Below are 25763 nucleotides of genomic sequence, written 5' to 3' on the forward strand. Positions count from 1 at the left end.
GCATAGCCCTTACCAGAGCCCACGATGCAATGTTTGTGATCGATACACTAAAATGCAAAGACATTATAAGTACCTTCCATGAGATCGGATCCATATAAACTTTTCTTTATATACTCGTACCTGATTGGTTGAGGGGACACCTCGTGTAACGTCTCATCCAAAGAATGCTCTTTTTAAAGGATTAAACGTAGTGATCTAGGGACTTTCAAACGCTACAAGTAATGGAATGTGAAGACAACAATTCGTCAGACTTGCTCGCTAAAATAAAAAAAAATAAAAGTTTTTCTTGACCCTAATCGTGAAGATTACGACGGAGAATCCAGTCCCTCACTCAACACTGCGACCGGCATCGCTTCTCGGCCTTTTGGCTAAGATCAAGTGTAGTATCTGTTCTTATCAGTTTAATATCTGATACGTCCCCTACCCGGGGACCATATATGTAAATTGATTTTTGGAACTGGGAGATGGAATAGGGGCTTGCTCCGTCCACTCCACGCATCGACCTGGTATTGCAGTACCTCCAGGAACGGTGCACTTCCCACCCGGGAAGAGCAAGTCTGTCTAAAATAAGAGATGAAATGCAAGTATACAATCCACATTTATAATGAAAGGGGGCGACACATAATATGTTAGTAATGCCTTCGATACTATGTCTACTAAACAAGTAGAGCCGACATCCTCGCTTCGTTCAAGTGTAGCCTAATGTGAGCGAGAGTGATAGGCGGAAGTAGAAGGTAGTAGGTAGAAGATAGAACCAAAGCATACGCATGTCCGATCGTTATCACATGTCTGACAGCAGCCAGTCGTTGTCTTTACTGTCTATGGTCAGCTAACTTGGCTATCCAGCTAGCGAAGCCAACTGCATAGATAACGTAGTTTTACATTTACCCCACACAACCTCTAATGAACGATGAGGCAACAAACAAATGCATTCTCCCATGCATTTAAGTCGCTGCAATTCAGGAGGCGAATTCTGAATTCCGGGCCAAATTGGGATGCATTTCTTTTCAAACATGCTGAAATATGAAATCCTAAATCACCGGTCTCCAAACGGAAGACGTAAAACGTGACCTCCCCGTCGGGGAATTGAACCCCGGTCTCCCGCGCGGCAGCCGAGAATTCTTTAGCTAAACGGACCTAAACGATTTCCCATGCATTTCCAATGGTAGTGCTAAACCACTTCGGATGTAATATTATGTTGGCCACTACGACTTTTTGGCGCTGTTCCGAGCGCTGTTCCGAGTTAAACCAATATGGATGTAATATTCTTTTGGCCACAACAACTTTTTGGCGCGGTTCCGAGCTTTTATAAAGACGCGCGGTCTTTGAAAAACGTTTCCTTCAGGCAAACTTCTGACAGGAGACTGTACAAGTCACCAGAGACTCGCTACATTTATTTCACGCTACTGTCCGCTGTTCCGAGCTTTTTTAAAGACGCGCGGTCTTTGAAAAACTTTCTTCAGGCAAACTTCTGGCAGGAGACGAGAGACTCGCTACATTTATTCAAGCTAGTGTCCATCTATCAAAGGTAAGATACGTTGTTTGGGGTGAATTTAAAACTACAGGATACATTACAGTTACAGTTATATCGCCAGATATTTCCATATTTCCATAAAAGTTAGCCTGCTTTGTGGTAACATTAGTGTTCGCTGCGAATTCCCTTCGTTGATACGAGAGAGCTGACGGGCTCTCTCACATCAGACAAGTTTGGGGTGATTATGTGCTAAATAATGAATGAACATCATAATATTTATTGGTATTGTGTGTGGTTTTCATGTTATTACATAATTATGTATTGTCAACGCGGTACTGACACTAATTCTGTGTCACCAATTGGCTAGCATCACTCGCTTGGTAACGATGAAGACCTGTGGTGAAATGACACGTAAAATTATGAATGGACATGATTGTTTTATATATTCATGTGTACAGTTTTCATGTCGTGAAGTTAAATAGTCTTGTCAGTCCGTTTCTGACAATGTTGTGTTGATAAGTTAACTATAACTCAGTATCGCTCGCTTGCTAAGACACTGACGGTACGGGCTTGTAGCTTGTGTTGTAATTACGTGATAAAATACAATCGTGTTCATTCATTATTATGTTGATGTTTGCGGGTTTTCATGTCGTGAGGTTAAATTATCTTTACACCATGGATCTGACTTGTAATGTGTCGATAATTCGTCAGTATCACTCCCTTGACTTGAGGTGTCTGACCAGTTACACATTGCACTTCTCCTAGTAGTGGCTTGACTACTAAGGGATTGATACCATCTCTCATTTTTTAACTTAACTTAAGTTTGAAAAGTACAATTTTGTCAGGACTACAGTAGTACCAGAGCAGACTTTCAGATAATCAATTTAAATCTGTCTACAGTATTAATCAAATGTAATTTTGTACCCAGTCTTTGATCTATGTAACACCATCTCTCCCTTCTCCTCCCATCTTGCTCTCTCACACACACACACACACACACACACACACACACACACACACACACACACACACACACACACACACACACAGAGTACTTCTTCTGCCCAGGCTCACAGAGTAGATAAGGATCAAAGAGGTGTGAGAAACTATTGTTTTCTTCACAGACACCTTCACGCGTGTAGAGGTGCACACACACACTGTGCTTTTCAACTCCTGCTGCTGCAAAGACCCTCCCACCCCCCTGTTGTTTTCACAGACACGTGCACGCGCGTAGATGTGGGCACACACACACACACACACACACACACACACACACACACACACACACACACACACACACACACACACAGAGTACTTCTTCTGCCCAGGCTCACAGAGTAGATAAGGATCAAAGAGGTGTGAGAAACTATTGTTTTCTTCACAGACACCTTCACGCGTGTAGAGGTGCACACACACACTGTGCTTTTCAACTCCTGCTGCTGCAAAGACCCTCCCACCCCCCTGTTGTTTTCACAGACACGTGCACGCGCGTAGATGTGGGCACACACACACACACACACACACACACACACACACACACACACACACACACACACACACACACACACACACACACACACACACTGTGCTTTTCAACTCCTGCTGCTGCAAAGACCCTCCCACCCCCCTGTTGTTTTCACAGACACGTGCACGTGCACGCGCACACACACACACACACACACTCACACACACACACACACACACACACACACACACACACACTGTACTTCTTCTGCCCAGGCTCACAGAGTAGATAAGGATCAAAGAGGTGTGAGAAACTATTGTTTTCTTGACCCTCTGAACTATTTGAGTGAAGTTCAGAGAGAAGATGTACAGCAGTAAGATTTTTTACAGGCCGATTCTTTTTGAGTGAGGCTATTTAATGTTTTGTGAGAAATACCTACAATATCAGTATTTATTTGACAAGAATCTTCTGCATGCATCTTCTTAAAATAACCCAAACATATATTTTTACTTTATGGTAGGTAGGTCAAGATGCAGAGAGTGGTGTTCTTCCCAGGGAAGGTAAGTGTTGTGTTCCGCAGGGGACCACTCGGATTTCTCAGACAGGACCCGTCTGTAGAAGCTAGACGGATTAAGGATGACCCCACTCGGCAGGACAAGTCTGCTCCTATGAGGGAGGACCTCGTGCGGCAGAATGCTCTGGCTGTGGTCCGTCAGAGAGGGGGGGATGCCTCAGACAGGACGGAGGTGCTAGGAGACTACATCCTGCAGTTTGGAAAGTATAAAGGGAAGGCTTTCAGGTGGCTTTTGGAGAATGATATAGGCTACACATCTTATCTTATCAAGAATCTCCGTAAGGAGGAGGCTGCAGGTATCTGTAGGGCCGAGGGGCATAGCAAGGATAGCCTACTGTCGTTTGTGAATTTTGCTCTCAGTTTTTCAGAGATCCAGTCTCTTCTCGCCTATGAGGCCAGTGGAGTGGGAGTTGTGGCAGCCTCATCAGAAGATGACCAGCTGGTTGGCTTTGGGACCCGGGCTAAGAGCACCTGGAAGGAGACATGGGACAGCAGATCTGATGGCTACGCAGCCTTCATCATGGGGAAGAGCTGCGTCCCAGGGACACGTATGTACAAGCTGCAGCAGTACCTACGGAAGAGGCAGCAATCCGCCTCTGCTTCCACACCTGCTGAGCCTGCCTCAAGAGCCCAAGCTAAACCCCTGAGTAAGTCACTTTAGTCCTATTTTTGTTCACATTTCTTGATGATGACAAATGTTTTTAATTCTAGTTCATTTTAGTCCTAAATCGGGCAAACTAATTGATGTTTTCATTCACTCTATTCCTTGTCTGTGCCACAGTGATGGATGAGGATGAAGAACTGGAGAGGGCGATGTTGAGCATCTCACCCTCTAAGCTACAACTGCAGAGCTGTAAGTATGCTCTTATTACACTGGGCGAATGTCAGAAGTAATGATGGCTATGTCCATTTTGTATCTGATGTCTTTCCAATTTATTTCTCTGTGTCTGTGTGGAACCAGTTGCTGTACCAGTAGCAGCAGCAACAGCAACAGCAGCAGCTGCCATACCAGGAGTGTCACCAGGAGCAAAGACAGGTTTTTAAATAACATGTTTCAGGACTGTACGATACTTTTACATGATGAATTGCCCTCCAAAACTGAACCTTAACATAAACTGTTATCTTGTTTGTCTTCTGGCCATGTTCCGGCCATGTTCCTCTAACAATATGGTTGTATGCTGGCGTTATACTAACTGTCCTAAGGACTATGAATTGATCCCAGCTATGATGAACTGATCTATGATGAACTGATCTATGATGAACTGATCTATGATGAACTGATCCATCTACAATGAGGGTAAGTATTCATTTGTATTCTCCATACAAAAAAAAACATTAAGCAGCATTGGATACTTGACACTTGAATGCATGCTTGTTCATTGAGTCATATTACTCCTCCTGCTTAGACTAGTGATAAGCAGTTAGGATAATTTGTTTAGTGTGTGTGTGGGAATTAGACATGTAAAATGTGTGAAGCTATGAGAAGCAGGAGAAGTAAAGTACGTATGGCTGTTTGAGTTCCTACTAATACCGAAACTTGCGTACATTGTGAATTCTGAAATGACTGATGATTTTCTCTGTTGTAGTTCCATCTGCGGCGCTGTCCAAACCCGCCCCTGACACAACTGTTCAACTGCAGGCATCACTAGTTTATGGTAATAACACTCTTATCCTGCTTATGTAATCAAATGTTGCGCTCATTTCAAAAATAAAAATTGTTTTAATTACTTTTCCATAGCTCCAGCCTCATCAAGTGTGAAGAGGAGGACACCTGTTGCCCTTCCACCAGAGCTGGCATTCCTAGTGAAGGAGACACCTAATCCGATAAAACCAAAGAGGCCTGAGTCAACTCCAGGTATGTTTCCATTTTAGTGTTTAAATTACACATCTGCTTAATGCATAGCTGATTTAACTCAGTGTCATTTTCACAACCAAGTCACATTTTGCTATCATGCTTATAGCCTGTACAAGTGCTGCTTACACCACTGCACGCAAAGTGCTTACTTTAGAGTACAGTGGTGAAGATGGTAAGAATGTACAGCATGTAGACAACCCCTCCATTTTCTGAGCTCCTGACACTAAGATGTTTTGTTAATGCTGCTTTAATATCTTTCCACTACTAACTATGCAATTTATAATGATTAACAGGGCAGTAATTACTTTTTTGTTCTATCTGTCTTCCTTTTAAAATCCTAGTTCCCTCAGCTGAGGCACCCGTTCCTGTCCCTCTGCCGAGGCATGACCAAGACACAATAAAATGGAGCTGTTCTCAACACCAGAAGACGTGGATGAAGACAGAGCTTAAAGATCTCGGGCTGTGGCCTGGGTCTCGCGCAGTGCGTAACCCAGGGAACACAATTTCACTGTGGCGTCTTCCTGCACAGCCTCAGCTCATCAATACGGTGGCTGAGCTCCCATCCCCCAATTTCTTCCAGCTCCATCCATTTTTTATCTGGAAGCCTGAGAGTGACATCATGGCCAGGGTGAGAAACAATTACATCCTGCCATGTCTTCATAGCTGTCCTCATCCGCAGGTGGTCTCAGCTGGTGTGGGCAGGCCTCGGGTGATTGTTGGCACCAGTGGTCAATATTACATCTTGTCCTCACGACTCTGCTGCAAGGCTTGTCGCAGGAACTGGTTTGCTGACAGTCCGCAGTGGCTGGAGAAGCTGCCCAAGCTCTTTTTCAACCTTATGCCCGCATTTCTGACTTACAAAAAGGCCATCTGCAAGTCTGTGATGGATGATCTGAGGCGCACTGGCAAGTCACCAAATGATATGGCAAACCAGGTGAATGAGGTCATGCATCTCAAGTATGAGCGAGCTCACCTGGCCTACCTACAAACCACAGAAAGTGTCATGAATGCGGAGGCTGGCGTGTATGGACAGAGGACCATTGGGCAGTTCCTGAGGAAGGAAAACCAGTCTCGTGCTTTTGGCCAATATGAAGATCCCGATGGCTGGTGTGGAGTCTCCGTGTCAAGTCACTACCTGACTGACTGCCTTCTCAATGAGTACAGACGTCAAGAGCCATTCATGTCCAAACTCCTCCAGGGCACCTTTGGGCAGGTCTTCAGGTCTGACCACACCAGGAAGGTTGCACGTAAAGTGACGTTGGCATCTGGAGTCATGTCCAGTTATGCCGTCATGAACGAGAACTGGATGATTGTTTCCTGGGTGATGGTTCAGTCTGAGACTGAGAGGTCCTTGGAGCCGATGTACCAGGGAATGGCCAAGAGGTACAGCGACGCTGGAGTGGAAAAGGCAGGCTACCACTGGATGGACAGGTGAGAGCAGCCAACTTCTCTTTTCACAGTCATTCAAACTGGCAATGCTATGTCTAATTAACAAAATGAGTTTGTTTAAAAAAATTGTATCTAAATTCTTCTGTATCTTTGTGCCTTAGGGATTGCTGTGCTGCGTTCAAGATCCCGGACAGCATCCCTGCTGAGCATTTGCGCTGGGATGCCTGGAAGACTACTCCTTCTGTTGTTGCTGGAGCCACCTCTGGACTGCTGGCAAACACTTGTGCCTCACGGTCACATTACAGCACCAACATAGTTGTGAAACTGGACTTGTTCCACTGCTTGAGGCGTTTTTCACGGGAGTGCACCTCTGAGCATCACCCTTTGTACAGCACTTTCTGCCAGCTCCTCTCCGCTGCCTTCTCTGTGGTGGATCAGGAGGACTTAAAGAGGCTCAAGGACGCTTATGAGTTCTGTGGCATCCATCCAGCCAATCCCACCAAACAACATACACGAGAGCACTGTAGGACCAAGATACCACAACCCACAGAGCTGCTGGACAGAGTGGAGAAAGTCCTGAAACATTTTCATCTAGCTACGGACCCCAACAACGTCCCACTCTTTAAGCCATCTATGCTGAAGTTGTGGCGCATACAGAGAGTGCACATTCTCCGTGGTTGCCTCAGTGACCCTGAACTCGCAGAGGGTATAATGTACCGGTATGGTGGCACTCTTCAGCTGAACCATGTTCCTGGTGAAGGCGCCAAAGTTCCAATATGGATCCCTGTCAGAGGTACATCACAGCAGGAGGGATACCATTTCCACCAGGCCCAGTGGGTCACAGGGACTCATGTCTCCACTGAATTGTTCCAGGCCCAGGGCATGACCGGGGTGGCACGGTGGAACTATCAACGGCTGGTGGACCTTAAGCAGCCAGGTGTCATCCTCCCTGCTGTGTTTGATCCAGCTTTATTAGTGGAGTTGAACTCTGCCTCTAAGACAGTGACTGGGCAAGACAAGTACCTTGCACTCCACCTCTCTGACAGAGACACCGGAGAGAGGTTTGGTCTAGAGTACCAAGAACCAGGCTGCCGTCCAGTCCCTCTGGATTGGGACAAACATAGAACCCAAAAGAGAGGTGAATTTGCTGCTGTTGTGCCTCCATCCAGTGTGCAGGCACCCGGTCCTGCCCAAGCCCTAGAAGCAACACCCCCCTCCAGCTGGACACCGCCACCTGGCACACCATCCCCTGGACCAGCACCCTCTTCCAGCTGGACACCGCCGCCTGGCACACCATCCCCTGGACCAGCACCCTCCTCCAGCTGGACACCGCCGCCTGGCACACCATCCCCTGGACCAGCACCATCCGTTGGCCATCCGCTCTCTGCACTTCCAAAGCAGGAGATGTTGACAGACGACCTCCAGGAACCTCCCGCAGCAATGGGTAAGTTAATATAAAGTTTTGGGCGTACATATTTGCATTACATCGTAATGTTATCACATGATTAACTCATAAACTTGTATTGCTTTATTGTGTTCCAGAACTCTCATATGCCCTGCCCCAGCGGTCCTCGCCAAGGAGTGCCCGCACTGGACCCATTAAGTCGGGTGGACGGGTTTTTGTGTTAGACCACACACGCTGGACGCCACCAATGAAAAGTGCTGTTGACTGCTTGCTGCAGAAATACCATGGGGAGAAGGACATGCTGCAGCGTGTGGATCACGATTATGCAGACATGGTCCATCGGTCTGCCAGTGATCCCAACAGTTTACTGCACCCCACAACCAGGCTACACATATCCCGCTATGTGAAGCACCTGGCAAAACTCATAAACACCAAATCATCTTTGAACACGAGCCCGGAAAAACTTCTGCTGACACAACAGCTGTGGCACTCTTTAACAGAGGGGAGTGAGACGGTTAGTGTTCCTGTGGTCACTATGGGGCCGGCTATTTACAATCCACCTCTACCTGCATCTGCCCTGTCCACACCTCTGTCACAAGAATTGATAGACAAAATTGTGGAGGGCATCATGAAGCAGCAGCAGCAGCAGCAGCAGCAGCAGCAACAGCAGCAGCAACCGCAGAAGAAAAGGCAGACAAAGACCTGTCGTGCCTGTGGACAGCCCAAGTCTCAATATGAGACTGATGGATCCTCCATCCACTTTTTTCACCAGCAAGGGCCTGTGCGCTATTTTTATTGTTCTAGAAGGGTGCATCAGATTTATGCTGCTGAGGGACTCTCAGACCCCACAATGCCCTTTGAAGACTTTTCCCAGACAGAGTTCTACCAGAGGGAGCTGGAGGCCACCAGGAAACGGGTGGAGGATATGAAAGATAAAAAGAGGAAAAGACCAGAATCACAACATAAAGGCCACCTCTGCAGATTCTGCCACTTGGAGCTGAAACAGGGACCAAACAGCCCACACATCCATACGGGCTTCCCTGGAGTGGCAGGGAAATATATTTACTGCCCATCGAAAGTGTACTCTCTATACCGAAATAAGGGCATGACCAAGGAGATGACCTGGACGGAGTTTCAGGAGTCTCCTTTCTATGAGGCTGAGAGACAAAGATGGGTGGAAGGAAAGAATAAATGATTTCCATGTATATGTTTTTTTATTGAATTATTGTTCTGGTTGTTTAAATAATATTTGACTAAATAAATACATTGTATATATGGTCTGTAGGCTTCTGTATAGATGTAAATAGATTCTAAATGGATGTACATTTTAAATATGAAATATGAAAATATATAGTAAATATGAAAATGTAATTTTGTTCAAGTGGAGTTGAAACTAACCAAGTATTTGTCTGTCAACCAATTTAAGAGCCTTTTAGATGCTAAGGATGTGCCTCAGTGCTGTTGTTTTAAATGATTCTGATTTAATTTTTTTACTTTATGTTATTTTTTTATACTTAATTTCTGAGTTGTTTAATGTGTTTTGTTTATTTATTTTGTCTGTTTTGTTTTGTTATGGTTTGTTTATTTATTGTTGTATGTATTATGTAGCCTCGATCAGGGCATTGCTGCAAAAGTGCCCTGTGGTAGTCAATTCTCCCTGAATAAATAAATGATGATGATGATGATGATATGTCTCTAGATGTAAAGGTTCTCTAGACTTTCTGTATATATGTAAATAGATTCTGAATAGTGGTAAAACAAAAAAAACATGTACATATTCAATTTTTTCTTAATTTTTATTTATTTTACATGTGTATGAATGAATGAAATTGTACATATGTCAGTATGTACAAACTATATATTTTGCGCATAGTTTGGATTGTTTTGTTGTACTCATGTACTTAGTGCTCTGTTGTTTACAATCATTTGGATGTAAATATGTATATGCTTCCGTCAACGCTTCTGTATCAATGAAAAGAGATAGTAAATATGAAAATGTTCATATGTTATTAGGTTATTATGTTAATTGTTCTGGATGTATATATGTCTCTAGATATTAATGTTCTCTAGACTTTCTGTATAGATGTAAATAGATTCTGAATAGTTGTAAAAACATGTACATATTCCATTTTTTCTTATTTTTTATTTATTTTACATGTGTATGAATGTATGACATTGTACATATGTCAGTATGTACAAACTATATCTTTTGCGCATAGTTTGGATTGTTTTGTTGTATACATGTACTTAGTACTCTGTTGTTTACAATCATTTGGATGTAAATATGTCTATGCTTCTGTCAAGGCTTCTGTATCAATGAAAATAGATAGTAAATATGGAAATGTTCATTGTGGATCTTTATATGTTCCATTTCTAAAATGCTTGTAATCTTTATGATTACAGTCCACGCTTTTACATTTGTTTAATACGTGCAAACGTTCCAAATTGATAAATATATTTTGTTTGTTATAAATATGACTTTATCTTATGTTATATCTGTGTGATTAAGACTGTATGTTAAACTGACATTATTGCATGGCCGGAAACATGTTCTACTTGTCATATTAACTAGCACTGTATGTATTTATATGCACACTATCTTCTGTCCCCCTCTCCCTGTCCCCTTGATCAAGTTGCCTTCTTTTTAAACGGAAGTTTGTCCTTGTGAATAGTAGTTTGTTTGTCCTTTTCCTTTGTCATTGTATTATGTATTTACTGTAGGTCATTGTCATATGTATTTGTTGTTTAATTATCCATATATTAATTATTTCTAAATCACTTGTCTTTAATTACACACTATACCACTTCATGTATAAAGTATTTCACATGTTGTCAATAAAACTATGATGACAAATCAAAAATGGAACTTATTTTAAAATATTACACACTGCCTTTTAGTCCTTCTTAAATTAAAACAATATAGCTTTTTCTCAGCTTAATTATACCATCTACAACAATAGGTTCTGTGTCATAAGAATGAATCCAAGTCTGCTGGTTCAGTTTATTTGAGCAGTACAGGGGATATTAATGATAAACACACTTGACAAACAAGGGAAGAATTAAAAAACATTAGTACATTAGTACAAAGTAGTAGCATTACTATACATTTGATATAAACTACAAAAAAACTAATTTGACATAGAAAGTTGTAATTATTTTTTAATCAACAAGTATTTCCAATGCTTTCTAATCATATATTTCACATTCGATAACACCTCAATGGGGATACGAACCCTCTATCTTGGGGAATCTAAAATAAATAATTAAATGCACGGACCCAAAAAAATGCTTCAATCCGATTGGCCGGTAATCTGTTACAGCAATACACGGCTGGCCCCCGCGTGACAGGCGGGGATACTATCCACTATACTAACGAGGATGCGCACGACACTCGAGAATAGTTACACGAGAATAGTTTAGCTAAACGGCCCTAAACCGTTTCCCATTCATTCTCAATGGTAGTGCTAAACCACTACGGATGTAATATTCTTTTGGCCACTGCACTGCTACTGCTACAAGTTGGCAAACTTCTGTGGAGATGAGACAAAAAACCAGCGACTGCTACATTTATTCACGCTAGTGTTCATTAATCCAAGGTCAGATAAGTTGTTTTGGGTAAATGTAAAACTACAGGATACATTTACAGATATATCGCCAGATATTTCCATAAAACTTAAGCTGCTTTGCGCTGCTAATTCCCTTGGTTGATGTGAGAGAGTTGGTCGGCTGTTCTCTCTCAGACAAAGTTTGGGTACGTGTTAAAAAAAGAATGACCATGATAATAATTTTTGGTAATGTGTGTGGTTTTCATGATTTTTATCCCAGCAAAAGATACAAGCTTGCAGAGAGGAATGCCTTCAGAGAGGACAATATCCCTGTGATAATGCTGTATTTGATTTGTTGCCTTGTCATGAATGTGAGCACCCACCCACAGCCAGAATCACAATAAACTGTAATTGCACCGAATACTTATAAATATTGCGTTGAACCAAATCTATTTTCAAACATTGCAAAATAACCTGTTGATTAAACTCCATGGCTGTCTATGTAGGTTTCTAAAATGAACCCAAAAAGGATATTTATTGAAATAATTATTTGTTATGACTTTTAGTGTACCCATTATATTTGGTTCAATATACCCTGAAGTTACTCCAATGTAGAACAAGTTATATGAGCTGCTCTCTCTCACTCAGTGTGCTATAAACTAGTCAGCCCTTTCCCTCATACTCATACTGTGTGCTCAAATGCGTCTTAGACATAGACATATATACACTGTGTGTATATATATATATATATATATATATATATATATATATAATGTACACTATGTCTATGGTCTTAGACCCCCTCAGCATGTGGTTTGAGTGATCGCATCACAATGCGTCTTGGTGGTCATTTGCACTTGTATTTAAGCACTGTCCATGGGTGATCCGATCCTAAGATGGCTTGCATCCGAATAAGCAATGACTGATGAAAAGAACAGCCACTTGAAAGTCAATGGTAACAAAGAACTCTGGTAACTGCAAAACGTCTAGTAAGCACCTCCACAAACTCTACATCTTTTAAACCAGTATGACAGAAACCTACAAACTTCACAGACACTGTGACATTCTGTGAGGGAAGATTAAAGCAAGAGCAAAGGTTTGTACGGGTGAGAAGCTCCAATCACTCACATATAAAATGAATGGTTGTTTTGCCCTGAAAGCTGTCATCTTCCAGACAACTATCATCAGTTTTGTAACAGGTGTCTGTGCTAGTGTGTCTGTAGCACCTCCCATTGGTAATAAGCCCATGATGAAATGTGTTGACAGAATGCAAAGTTTTCCTTCCACTGTGGGCATTACATTTCAATCCATCAGGCAGTGTTGTGCTGGAAAGAAAAGCTGATTCAGTCAGCCACAAATACAGTCGAATGTAAGCAAAAATCTGTTAGGTTTAGCAATTTATGTTTAGATGTGGGTTCACTTATTAATAGAGAATGATTTGTTCATTCCTAACCCATTTACTCACATCAGTAAAACTGTTATTAACTGTCGAGTTGTTTGGTGTGCTGCAGGCCTACATATTCCAGTACTAATTGCAAGATCTCAATGAAGTGATGTATCACATTAGCTCATAAGCTTTTTTATTGCAACTATCACACAGTAGCCTACTAACTTTTACATCATCTTGTCCTTAGGGCCAGAACTCTTGACAAAGCCCCAAATAACAGTGGATTCGCGCCGCTTCTATTGTAAGTGAGATCTTCGACCAGTAGAGGGCATTGTTGGATTACAGACCGTCCCAGTAACTGTCCTGTCCACAGAACTGTCATAGAACACGGTTATAACCGCGTATAACCGGAGCCCGTCTAGAAATGTCGGTATAACTGTTAGATTAGTGGGATAATAAAAACAGTCTAAATGCAAGTTAGAAAACAATACATTGCGGTCTTTGCTTTGGAGCGCGGCAGTAAAGGTTACGTTAATCAAGTTTCTTGTATGCATCTGTCAAAGGGTAAAAATATGGTTTACCAAAGTTAATATTACTGTATTTGTGGACGCTTGCTGGTCTGAAAAAAATAATCTGGACTGTCTTGTCTACTGACAAAGCAGCTGACGGGTGTCATGCACAGTCTATTGGTAGGAGGAGCGGAGGGACGTGGCGAATGCTTTCGTAAGAAGCTAGCGACGAGGCGATAGGCTGCGTGAATGACCTCCTTCCCCTGCCATCATGTCTACCCTCAGTGTGTTTTTAAGCTATATGCAGTCAGTGCACGCAGAGAATAGGCTGTCTTGTGCGTAGTAAAGGGAGCCGGTGATAGATGAGTCGACAGGACCCCTCGAGTCCACCGTCCTATCGTCTCAGACCGTGTCTTTTGTTGTCCACAATGGTGGGGTAACGATAGTATTGTAACGAAACATTCCTTGTTAAGACTGGACGATTAGTTAGCTGTCGCCATTGCGAGTCGATTTCTACTCGATTGACATATGAGAAACGCATGTCTCTTTGAGGCTTTTTAAATGCAAACATAGTTTCAGTGGACGTGTGAAACTACCCTCAAGCAAAACCTATCCCGGCTGTAGAAACGCAAACGGTGCCAAGTAGTTACAAAATAGATATCTTTAATTGACCCAGCACCGGGGATTTTGTGAGAAGACTTCAAAGATGTTTGAAACCAGGGGGTTACCATTCGTTTTGCTGGACATCGTCTGCTTAGTTTTAGGTAAGTATGGCATGACCATGCATTTTTTTTCACTAAAGATGAAATATTATCATTACTGTCACAGTTTATTTTGCAGTGTAATATTGCGAGAACCGTTTGTTGTGGCGTGAAAGGGAGTGGCTATGCTGTAGCCGAGCTGTAGTTAAGTAGCCGCATTGAACAGTCTAAAGCTGTGTTCGGAACGTCCATTCACTCACTATATAGTAAAACTATGAACTATGAACTATGAGTGGACGTTCCGAACATAGCTTAAGTTAGGTATCAGACCGTAATGGTCGCCCTTCAGTTACGTAGTATTATGAGCGAATCATTAGCAAGTAGAGAATCATTTTCATTTGAACACACCTATGATAATTACAATGCTTCCTATTTATAAACCCGTCGCAAAACACGTTTGTGAAAAGAAGCAATGAGCCATATAGGAGCAAGTACAACTGGTTAGGGAGTGGAGGTTGAGATAGTTTGTAACTTGGCGACCTAAATTGCATCCATCACTTTGTCATCTTTCGTTTCTGTCGGTCTAGGTGTTTTGTCCCCTTTGCCTTTAATGACCACTATTTTCCAATGCCTAACTGGCAAATATAAAGTCGTTGAAGTCATATAATTGAAAGCATTGTTATCATATGTATATGTTAACTGGCCAACTAAAAATGAGATGTATTGATGTCCTGTCAGTTGTTACGTTCCCAGTGTTGTGCGTGCACCTGCGTAATGTTTGGGAGACACTTATATATTTCCGTTACCTGTAGCTCGAGGCTATACGTTCTTCCAAAGCACGAGAGCGTGTTGTATTGAGGGTAGAATCAGGTTTTCACAATACCATTTTCCAGTCGTCCAGGGATTTGTGGAGAGACCTTGGCCTAATCTAATTATCCCGTATGGCCACATAATATGAGTCACAGCCGAAATCCCTCCAACTTTATTATATTCAGACTGGCCACAACAATGTCATGATATTGCTTAAGGAGGGCTGAACAATGGTTCATAGTTTGAGTCAAATGTAGTTCCAAGGCCAAAACTAAATGAATCATCTGACATTTTCACGATTTTATTTTTAGCCATGAAGTCACATTGTTAACGGCCAAAAAGTCCTTGAGGACAGACGTGTCAGAAGAAGTTGTGACAAACATCTATGACCTGGAGAATAGATATTCTGTGTTTGTATCATTTATGTTTCTTAATTTGGACGAAACAAGAACGAAGTTGTCCAAAAAGCCCTTTCTTTGTATGCTTACGTTTGATTTTGGTTCATGAATATGTTTGTGGATAAAAATACCATCTGTAGATGCTTGTGGGGGTTTAACAGTTAAAGTATACAGTGTTGATTAAAACAGTGCACATGTTGTCTTTACAGTCTTTTTGTTAAACATGGCAGTGTCCAAAGTTCTCTCATCTATCATATGCAGTCCAAAGTGTGCCATGGATGTGTCTTTTCAGCACTGAAGTAAGCACTCAATGAACCAGCCAGACAGGTTCCCCTCCATACCACTGGGTTTTAGACTGGAGTATGTAGGCAGCTGTCCTAGTATGAGATGGCTCTGTTGGGGTGGAGAGGATAGACAGGGCAGGGCACTGCTGAAGTACTGGAGTTGGGTTAGACTTCCAGCTGCTGGAGTCACTCATCCAGACTGGGAGACACAGCTGACACCCGGCTGTTTGTATGAATGGGTGTTAATTAAAACAGAGGGTGGTGACTGTGTGTGTGTGTGTGTGTGTGTGTGTGTGTGTGTGTGTGTGTGTGTGTGTGTTTGTTTTGTGAGCAAAAGAGAGAAATAGAGAGAGAAGAAGAGAGGCAGAGGAAGTGTGGTACTTTACAATGTCCTTGTGTTTGTACAGTATGTTTGGTTGTAGCGCAGCCGTTGGTGATCGCTTTGAAACTGTTCCAACAATGCTGAAGGAGATTAGTACCTTATTGCTTGGTGCATAATCTATTTTTAAAAGCACAACATCAGCATCTCATTGCTCAGCAAGGGTTTTCTCTCATCTCTTAATGCCCATGGAACAAAAAAGCTCCAACTGAGTCATTAGTCATCAGTGTAATACACTTTGTGTGTGTCTGTGTTAGGGGTGTGTGTGTGTGTCTGTGTGTGTGTGTGTGTGGCCTACATGTGTATCATGTGTACTTATGCCTTATAAAACCCACCCTCTCTGTTTGAAGAAGGGAGGCCCTCGGGCCTCAAGAACGAGCGCCTGCCGTCCGTTACCCATCAGGCATAGCAAGGGTTGTAACAAAGGGCTGAACCTACAGACGTGCCAAGAGCAGACACCAACTTTGAAGCTGGACTTCAGTCTGTCACAACCAATTAGCCTAATGTGATGCCTATATGATCTGGCAAAAAAAAATTAAAATCATGCAACTAAGTGAGTATCTGCCTTCATGGAGGAGAAAGAGAAACTAAATAAAAATGTTGAGCAGAGGCCATGATGAGAGGGTGTTTCCCCTGATGATGATGATGATGATGATGATGATGATGATGATGATGATGGTGGTGGTTTTGCTGCGTTAGACTGTGCAGTTTGGAATATAGAGACTCTGGCAGCCTTTGCTTTGGTCTGGCTCCACCGCCTCACCATGCCAGGCATGTCGGTGTGAAGTAGATTAAAAAAAAAAAACAAGATGGTATTTGAGCCTTTTCAAATAAACTCCCCCGTTCTCTGTCTGAGGAGAAGATAAACACACAAGGAGGACCGGTACGAGTCTCTTTTTGAGATGGACTTTATGGGTTGTGAATTGCTGAGCCAAGAAGTAGTCATCAGCCCACTAAAAGTGACGCTGTGGTCTTGGTACGTAGATGCTACACTTGAGGAAGCAGGCAGTCTTTGGTCTGTTTTATCTCTGCACGTCTATTATGATAGGTGTTAAGATATAGATGGTTCTATGTGGGGCTCAGAGCTAGCATGCAATAAAGTCAGTGGTGAAGCTGGTTGTGACTTCCTCACACATAGAGACGATATGCTGCCTGCATTGCTACGGGGCCAGTGTATCTCCTTGGTAACGACACTAGTAATAACACTAGAAAAACTACAAATGATTAGCCTAGCGCTAAGTTGATTAGTGTTAACAGTATTCATGTCTGTGTACATTTCTGAACAAACGACGAGATTATAAAAGTCAGTCTGTGAAAATAATCGGCGCTTTCAACTGCTGGGTTTGGACGCGGGTCAGCCTTGGAACCCTTCAGAACAGCATGTGAAACTGTCCAGACTCAGCCCAACAGACCGCACATCGCCAGCAGCAGCACAAGTAGCATTAGCCAAATGCCCGAACGTCTTTGTGTTTGTGATGTGTGATCGTCTGGACAGATGGAGCTCCGAGGAGCGGCACCTGGACTCCATCTCCCATGGGCTGACTTTTACAATGATCTCTAACTGTCTTTCCACCTTCCCACAGCTGGTCTTCCTTTGGCAGCCTTTAACCTGGCTAAAATCAAGCCTTACCAGAGGGGCTTTTTCTGTAAAGATGACAACATCCGCTACCCTTTCCACCACAGCACGGTCACCTCCACTGTGCTGTACACGGTGGGCTTCGCTCTGCCCATTGCCTGTGTAAGTAGCCTCACGCAGGCAGCCGCTGCAGCAGCAGCATCCACAGAAATGGCAGTAGCGCTTCACCCATGCTCATGGACTCCACTGACCGACAGAGGAATGGGGGGGGGGGGGGGGGGGGGGACGACTGCTCTCAGGCTTGTAGCAGCTGGCTTCCATGTGCTGGTCTCACCGGTCACCTGCCACCTGCCAGTGCTACTCAAGCCTGTCAGCATCCGTGGGGTAGCGTAAGTCAGCACTACGCAGCATTCGTGGGGTAGCGTAAGTCAACACTGCTCAGATAGGAAGCAGCCAGCAGCAGGTGGTGTGCGGGAAGAACTCAAATTTGAACTCTTCCTTAGCAAAGACATTTTCAACGTTCACCGTCGAAGGCCAAAAGAGAAAAATGTCAAAACATTAACACATGGGGGGGAAAAAAACTAAAAACACATGCTGGCTTTGCATGTAGGGTTAAGTTTTTACTAGCAGCTTGTTGTTAAACCCTCTTCACAGTGTTTACCTGCGAATATTTGCTTGATTAATTCCAGAGCTGACCAGGGAACAGATGTTTGGTGTCAGTTTGGAGTAGGCAGGGATTGACTGAAAGCAGATGTCCTTCCAGTCACTGTAATCTTTAATTACTTCAAGACAATCTCAAGGCCACGAGTAGAGTGAGACGGGGAAGAGAAAGACGGAGTTCCTCCCCTGGAAGTGTTCTGATTCTAGAGGGTTCTCAGGCGAAGAGTTCCTCCCCTGGAAATGTTCTGATTCTAGAGGGTTCTCAGTGGAGGCCATGAGCATGGTGCCTAAACAAATATGCCACATGTAAGTACGTCTAACAGAGGATGTCCACTGTCTTCAAAAACTGTTCAAGAGAGTTCAACTTGAGGGCTGGTGATTCAATGATGAGGCCACTGGGAACAGGTTCAGTTGTTAGGGGATTCCCTTGATGTCGTTTATTTTTTTATTTATTTTAAATGAGAGTTTTAGTTTCACTCTTGAGGTTTCTTAGTCAACCGTGAAGTTTTGCAATGTCTCATAACGCCCTGACAGTGTGTGCTGCGGTTTGAAGAGGCCTGAAGGATATTTCCGACGTGCTAAATCTAGTTTACAGCCCGGGCTTTCAACAAATTTAAAACTTAAGGGTTTCCCATGTTTCTGCCTCCAGTGATCAATGATTAGCCTTTTACCGCTCTGACCTCTGACCTCTGAGAGGGCGCTGGACTGGAAGTAATCCAAGCCAAGTGAGTTCTGTGTGAGAAGATAAGATGATAAGAAATGGGAGATGATAGCCTTTTTCTGGCTAGTGACTGCACTTTATTCTTTCTCAGATGGAAAGTGCTGACAGGGTTGTCACAGCCTATCTTGTCACGAGTAACATGCTCCATTTCCATTATAGATCAGAGCCCTGTTATTTTGTAAGCTGTGTGTGTGTGTGTGTGTGTGTGTGTGTGTGTGTGTGTGTGTGTGTGTGTGTGTGCATGGAAGTCTCTGCCTTCTATCTTAACCGCTACATCTCTTATCTAGAGAGCACCTGGGTCAAAGGTTGAAGCTGTCTGTGTGAATCTATACTGATGACAGATTTCTTCTGCTGCTCCAAACCTCTTAACCCCAGAGATAAGTGTTAAAAAGCCTCACATCTCCTCAATCTGACTCCGTGAATCACCAGCCTTCAACTTTGCCTTCTCTTCAGAACTTAAACCTCTCCCTTATTCCATATAACAAGGCCTACCTGATTGCCATGATGGTGTCATCATGACCTGTTGCCCCCCCCCACAAAATAAAATTGCTCTCTCAAGCTTGCCATGTTGTTGTGATATGGACATGTCACGAGGACCATGCACAACAATGTGTCACCAGTCCTTTTTCCAGTCAATGCTGCGTTTCCCTCTCTGGTGGAGAGTGCTGGCGTGCACCGGTTCCTTCCCCATGTGTCTATGCATTCATCCGGCGTCCTGCCCTGACTCAGACGGGCACATGCGACACGGGTCACCTAGGCTTTCCTCACAATGCAGCTCTAACTGGAGGGTGAGATAGCGTTCGGACTGGGACGCTAGCGGGGCCGGTGCCAGTGTGCCGGTGCTGTGATACCCCCCCGGTTTGTGTTCTACAGCAGGGTCATTACATTTACCCAAGTGACATGGATGTGATGGGGACTCGGCTATGTGATACGGCATCGAGGGAGGGGGGGGGGGGTGGAGAGGTGTTGGATGGTGGAGAGAAATGGAGATGTTTCATTAGCTTAGCTAACTTTATTATTAGCTGCAGTCAAGGAAAACAAAGATGGCGGATAGCTGGAAATGCCATGCTAGTGGCCTGTGTTAGCGCAGCCAGTGACATTATGGGCCATGTGATGTGTTTGTCAAAGGCATGCTGATGGCTGATTATTTTGTTTATCGCATTCTTCAACGTCAAATGCATATTTGTCTGCTGAATTCCATCCCCATTTGTGTGTGTGTGTGTGTGTGTGTGTGTGTGTGTGTGTGTGAAACTAATTTGTCATGGCATTCACCACATCTCCACGCTCATTCTCTTAGAACTTGTTGTTCAGCTCCATGGCTTTGTGCAAAGAACTGACACCATACTGCCGCGTTTTTCCCCCCTCCTTCACAGGTTTGCCAAAAGAAAAAAAAGATCTGGGCTTTGAATCACTCTGTTTATGGGCCATGAAAGAGGAGGGAGGGAGAAAAAGAAAAAGAAAAAGAGAGAGGGATAGAGAGAGAGGAAAGAGAGCACCAGAGACATGGGAAGTGGATATTTAAAACGGACAGTATGCCTTCCCGGTTTATACTTGACACCCAGTTGCTAGACGGATTGCCTAGACACACTTGGCCACAGACTTGTATGTGTTAGTCTTTAAAGAGCCACACAAACAAACCAGAATAAATTCACACTAGCGTGCCTGGCCTCCGGGTACTTGGGCAAGGCCATACGTACGTTGCCAGAGCTCTGTCAAGCACCGACCTCAGAAGCCACCAAGGAAACAAAACAAACCAATTAAAATGGCCATGAACGCGAACAAGTCTGAAAAAGCTTGACCACAGGGCATGTAAAAACACAATAAGGGGCTTTGCTCGGGAGGCACACACGTGTGTGTGTGTGTGTGTGTGTGTCTGTGTGTGTCTGTGTGTGTGTCTGTGTGTGTGTGTGTGTGTGTTCATCACACATGTGTGTGTTCATCGCGTTTCCGCCTGGAGTGAGGAATGAGTGGGCGGAGTCATGACATCAGCTGTTGTTGACAGGATATTCTTAGGCGTCTCTCATCTCTACTGGCGGTGGAAGAGGCGTAGCTAAACAAGGGTCTAACTTTTACTAACTTTTTTTATCCCCCTCTTTGTGTGTCCCAGTCACTTTCTTTTCCGGAAGGTACTATGCTTTAGTGGTGTGTACACTGATGTTTCTCCCACCTGTTGTGCTTTTGAGGGACACTGTGAGTGTTGCTGCGTTCACTGCAAGTGGGTAGTTGCATTATCATGCCAACATAAAAGACTGGGGGGAATGCAAATACTACCCTCTTTATTTCAGTCCCATCAAATGATTGTCAGATCCTGTGTGGGAGCAAGACCAGCATCCACAGTGGCCCCTCAAGAACAGGAATGAGAAAACAGTGTCTTAACATAGTTGAGGGTAGGGGGATCACTTTTTTAACATATTCCTGTTTTGTGTCTCTCTGTCTGTCTGTCTCCCTCTCTCATCTGCCTTTTGCTAGCTGGACTCCCATTCGCAATTCTCACACCGCGACATAATCCATTCAAACGAGGATTTTTCTGTAACGATGATACAATCAAGTTCCCCCTAAAAGAAGACACCATTTCCTATCAGTTATTAGGTGGAGTAATGATCCCCCTCACAGTGCTCACTGTAAGTGAACCAGTTTGTTCAATAGCCACTCATACCTTTCTCATCCCTCTCTCTCCCTCTCATATTTCCCTCATCTCCTGCCTGGCTTCCTGATTGTGGTTTTTGTTGAAGTGGTCTGGTTTTGTGTTTGCCGTAAAAGCCTTTAGTCCCTAATCACTTTCCTGTGGGATTCAGTGACCCTACTTATGGATGGAACCATAGAAACAGAATGTAGAATTTGATCCAAATGTTCTGTTTCTATGGATGGAATCCACGCAAAAAGCTCTATCTGCTTCCCCCCTTGAATTGCTCGTAATCATGCTGCTTCACAAATGTGGTGGAAGTACAATCCAGCAATCAAACATTCCCCCTAAATCCAGCTGAACCCGGGCTTCAGCTAACACATTCATTGACAGAGAATAATGAGTGCAGGCTATCAGTTAATCATCGCAAGTCGAGACCGGGTGGAAGAGGTTGTCTAGCGCAGGATAGTGAGATATCGTGACATTTGATCTGCAACACTCACATCTTTTGAGGAAGCAGCCAGAAGTTAAATTTAGTGAGCGTGCCATTTTTAAAGTGTGAGCAATATCTTTGGTTAACCTTTATTTGTTACTGCAGATGTTGCTATAGCAACCTTGACCAATAAGAGACAAGTGTAGTGACAGTTGGATTAATTAAACAGATATGCCTTTTAGAGGTAGATTTTAAGTTTGTTTGAGGGAAAGGACTACTAAAAGACAGTCATGAAGCGTTCACGGCCATTAGTATTTTTTAGGTAGTTGCAACTGGGACAGGAAAACCACAGTCCCAGTTTGAAGACCCAACCTATCCTGTCCTGACCGCACTCCTGATCGCTTGTCAGCCACCCACCCTGTAGGCCTTAACACCAAGTAGTAGATGTGGCCTTAACACACTTGATGGGGCCTTAACACCTAGTAGTAGATGTGGCCTTAACACACTTGATGGGGCCTTAACACCAAGTAGTAGATGTGGCCTTAACACACTTGATGGGGCCTTAACACACTTGATGGGGCCTTAACACACTTGATGGGGCCTTAACACCTAGTAGTAGATGTGGTCTTGACACACGATGGGGCCTTAACACCTAGTAGTAGATGGGGCCTTAACACACTTGATGGGGCCTTAACACCAAGTAGTAGATGTGGCCTTAACACACTTGATGGGGCCTTAACACCTAGTAGTAGATGTGGCCTTAACACACTTGATGGGGCCTTAACACCAAGTAGTAGATGGGCCTTAACACACTTGATGGGGCCTTAACACCTAGTATTAGATGGGGCCTTAACACACTTGATGGGGCCTTAACACCAAGTAGTAGATGTGGCCTTAACACACTTGATGGGGCCTTAACACCAAGTAGTAGATGGGGCCTTAACACACTTGATGGGGCCTTAACACACTTGAGGGGGCCTTAACACCTAGTATTAGATGGGGCCTTAACACACTTGATGGGGCCTTAACACCAAGTAGTAGATGTGGCCTTAACACACTTGATGGGGCCTTAACACACTTGATGGGGCCTTAACACCTAGTATTAGATGGGGCCGCTTCTGCCATAGGAGTGCTTTTCTTGTCTTTGCATGGCGCATGGTTGCTTCCAGTCTCAGCTGGGAACCTCAAGAGCGTTCCCTTTGGGTGTTTGTGGAACCTTTGGTCACATAGCGGACAGTGGCAAACAGTAAACCGTCATGTCTCCATATGACCAAATCCAGTTATAGCTGCATTGTGAGGAGTCATTCATCATAGCGTCAAACCCCACCTGTTAAAGTGGACATCCTTGTTAGGCCATTAGTCCGTTTTACTGTTTCACTGTGATGAGAATACAAACTGTCGGTAGACGATGGGCGGTAGGCAGACGATCGGTGGTAACTGGTCTCTGGTCTGAACCAATTAGTCACCTGACCGGTCTTAACCAATCCGAGACCAGAATTACTTCCTGTTACCACCCATCGTCTGCTGACCAACGATCGTCTCCAGACACATACTGATCATTTCCGTCTTGAAGTCACGTGTTGATTCACAAATCACCCCCAAATCGATGTTTGAACCTGTGTGGTGGAACAAAGGTCTACCAGAGGAAGGGCTCTTTCTAACTCTTGCTTTCTGTGGCTCCGTCTGACAGATGATCTTTGGGGAGTGCTTTTCAGTCTATCTAAAGCGCATCAAATCCAAGTCCTCTTTCAGCAACAGCTACGTGGCGTGCGTCTACAAGGCCATCGGCACCTTCCTGTTCGGGGCGGCCATGAGCCAGTCGCTCACCGACATCGCCAAGTACTCCATCGGGCGCCTGCGACCTCACTTCCTGGACGTGTGCAAGCCCGACTGGAAGAGCATCAACTGCACGGGGAACGCCTACATCGAGGACTTCACCTGCCTGGGGGATAAGCGCATGGTCAACGAGGGCAGGTGGGTAATGCTTGGAGGGACGGAGGGGGAGTGTGTGTGTGTGTGTGTGTGTGTGTGTGTGTGTGTGTGTGTGTCTGTGTGTGAGTGCCGAGGGCAGGTGGGTAATGCTTGGAGGGACAGAGGGGTATTAATTGTGATTAATGTAGGGGGGGAAGTCCATGCTTGGAGCCCGAGGGCAGCTGTGTGTGTGTGTGTGTGTGTGTGTGTGTGTGTGTGTGTGTGTGTGTGTGTGTGTGTGTGTGTGAGAGTGCCAAGGGCAGCTGGGAGGAACTGTGTGGTCAGCTACTCATGATGAGCTGAAGAGTAATCTGAAGTCTATTAGCTGATCCCCACACACACACACACACACACACACACACACACACACACACACACACACACACACACACACACACACACACACACACACACACACACACACACACACACACACACACACACACACACACACACACACGTCTCTTCCCAGGTGCAGTGACCCAGATCCTCTTAATAATGTGCACTTGGTTGTCGTGAAAGACACCAAAACAACAGACCATGTGCATGCTAAAGAGCCACAGTAGTTTTGCTACGAAAGTTTAGAGGTCAGAAAGTCAGAATAGCCGTCTCAATATAGTCTTTGATGTCTACTGCGCTTCCATTCACCAGACCATCTCTAAAGTGAGTGTATGTGTGTGGTTTTGGAGAGAACTGTGTGTGTGTGTGTGTGTGGTTTTGGAGAGAACTACAGCACTGTGGGACTCTTTGATACAGGTCAACAAAGGGACCAGGTGCATGGAAGGCTCCTGGGGTTCAGAGGTCAAACACTGGAACACTTCTTTAACCTGAAGTTCCTAGAGTCCCATTGTTCCTTTCTTTCCTCCTTCTGTGTAGGAGTCCCCATGCAGAACAGCCAGCGGTGCACGACGACAGAGTCAAAAGATTACTGTTTTCAGTTCTGCTTTCCAAGTCTGTAATCACAAGTGGCAGTTGGGGCTTTGTAGAACAAAGCAAGCCATTATTAAATTGATACCAGCCAGGCTACCTTATAGCACATTAAAGAATTAGGCTATTTGGTGGTGGGTGCTCAGGTATGAAATAAAAAATACACGTGTGCCCAGATTAAAGAAAAAACCTTGGAAACTATTACTGACTTTTGAGCACATGGAAGCTTGGCACCAAACGGAAGGTGTTCATTGGGTTAGCTTGTGAGGGTTGACTCACTCAAGGACTTCCCCTCTCCAGCTTAATCATTGCTGCCATCATTTCTCCAAATACCATGAGAACTTTAGTGGTGAGGTTGTGGCTGAAGTGCCTCCAGCTCCTTTGATGCATCTGGGGGCTTATGTTGAAAGGAATCTCATGGTATTTACTGTAGGTGTGGTTTCCCTGTCTCAAAAGAGCAGCCCTTCCCTGGTCAAGGTTTTCCGTGTGTGTGCACGCGTGTGCATGTGTGTGTGTGTGCGTGCGTGTGTGTGCGCGTGTGTGCATGCGTGTGTGTGTGTGTGTGTGTGTGTGTGTGTGTGTGTGTGGTGTGTGTGTGTGTGTTTTCTTTAAAGATGGGGCCATTAATAGTACAAATAAAGACTGTGATGAGTACAAGCCCAGAATAACCATGGATC

General features: G+C 44.2%; 2 protein-coding genes and 1 non-coding gene across 4 annotated transcripts in view; all 3 read left to right on the forward strand.

The window, feature by feature from the left end:
• The first annotated feature begins 266 nt into the window (after positions 1-266).
• LOC116222858 lies at positions 267-9574 on the forward strand. The gene is made up of 9 exons (XM_031577878.2): positions 267-1528; positions 3460-4160; positions 4295-4366; positions 4475-4549; positions 4717-5168; positions 5252-5368; positions 5710-6799; positions 6919-8201; positions 8300-9574. The coding sequence occupies exons 5-9, from the start codon at positions 5081-5083 to the stop codon at positions 9355-9357; spliced, it is 3636 nt and encodes a 1211-aa protein (XP_031433738.1). The 5' UTR covers positions 267-1528; positions 3460-4160; positions 4295-4366; positions 4475-4549; positions 4717-5080; the 3' UTR covers positions 9358-9574.
• LOC116223039 lies at positions 349-540 on the forward strand. Its single transcript, XR_004164906.1, has one exon. It is a non-coding gene; the product is annotated as a U2 spliceosomal RNA (small nuclear RNA).
• A 4298-nt stretch (positions 9575-13872) lies between the features above and the next one.
• Positions 13873-25763, forward strand: part of plpp1a (phospholipid phosphatase 1a) — an 18345-nt gene continuing 6454 nt past the window's right edge. The window contains exons 1-3 of one of the 2 annotated variants that reach the window (XM_012821157.3): positions 13873-14367; positions 21602-21753; positions 23879-24162. In XM_012821157.3, the coding sequence (XP_012676611.1) occupies positions 14310-14367; positions 21602-21753; positions 23879-24162 (494 nt within the window). In that variant the 5' untranslated portion in view covers positions 13873-14309. Of the gene's footprint in view, positions 14368-17758; positions 17914-21601; positions 21754-23878; positions 24163-25763 lie in introns of both variants that reach the window. The other variant, XM_012821156.3, reaches the window with a different exon arrangement.

The sequence above is a fragment of the Clupea harengus genome, chromosome 12 (genome assembly GCF_900700415.2).
Source record: "Clupea harengus chromosome 12, Ch_v2.0.2, whole genome shotgun sequence".
NCBI classification, from domain to species: domain Eukaryota; kingdom Metazoa; phylum Chordata; class Actinopteri; order Clupeiformes; family Clupeidae; genus Clupea; species Clupea harengus.

Coding starts and splice junctions, on each gene's coding strand:
- LOC116222858 (XM_031577878.2), top strand. CDS start 5,081: ATGATTTTCTCTGTTGTAGTTCCATCTGCGGCGCTGTCCAAACCCGCC. Junction 6,800..6,918: donor GGCTACCACTGGATGGACAG/GTGAGAGCAGCC, acceptor TTTGTGCCTTAG/GGATTGCTGTGCTGCGTTCA. Junction 8,202..8,299: donor GGAACCTCCCGCAGCAATGG/GTAAGTTAATAT, acceptor ATTGTGTTCCAG/AACTCTCATATGCCCTGCCC.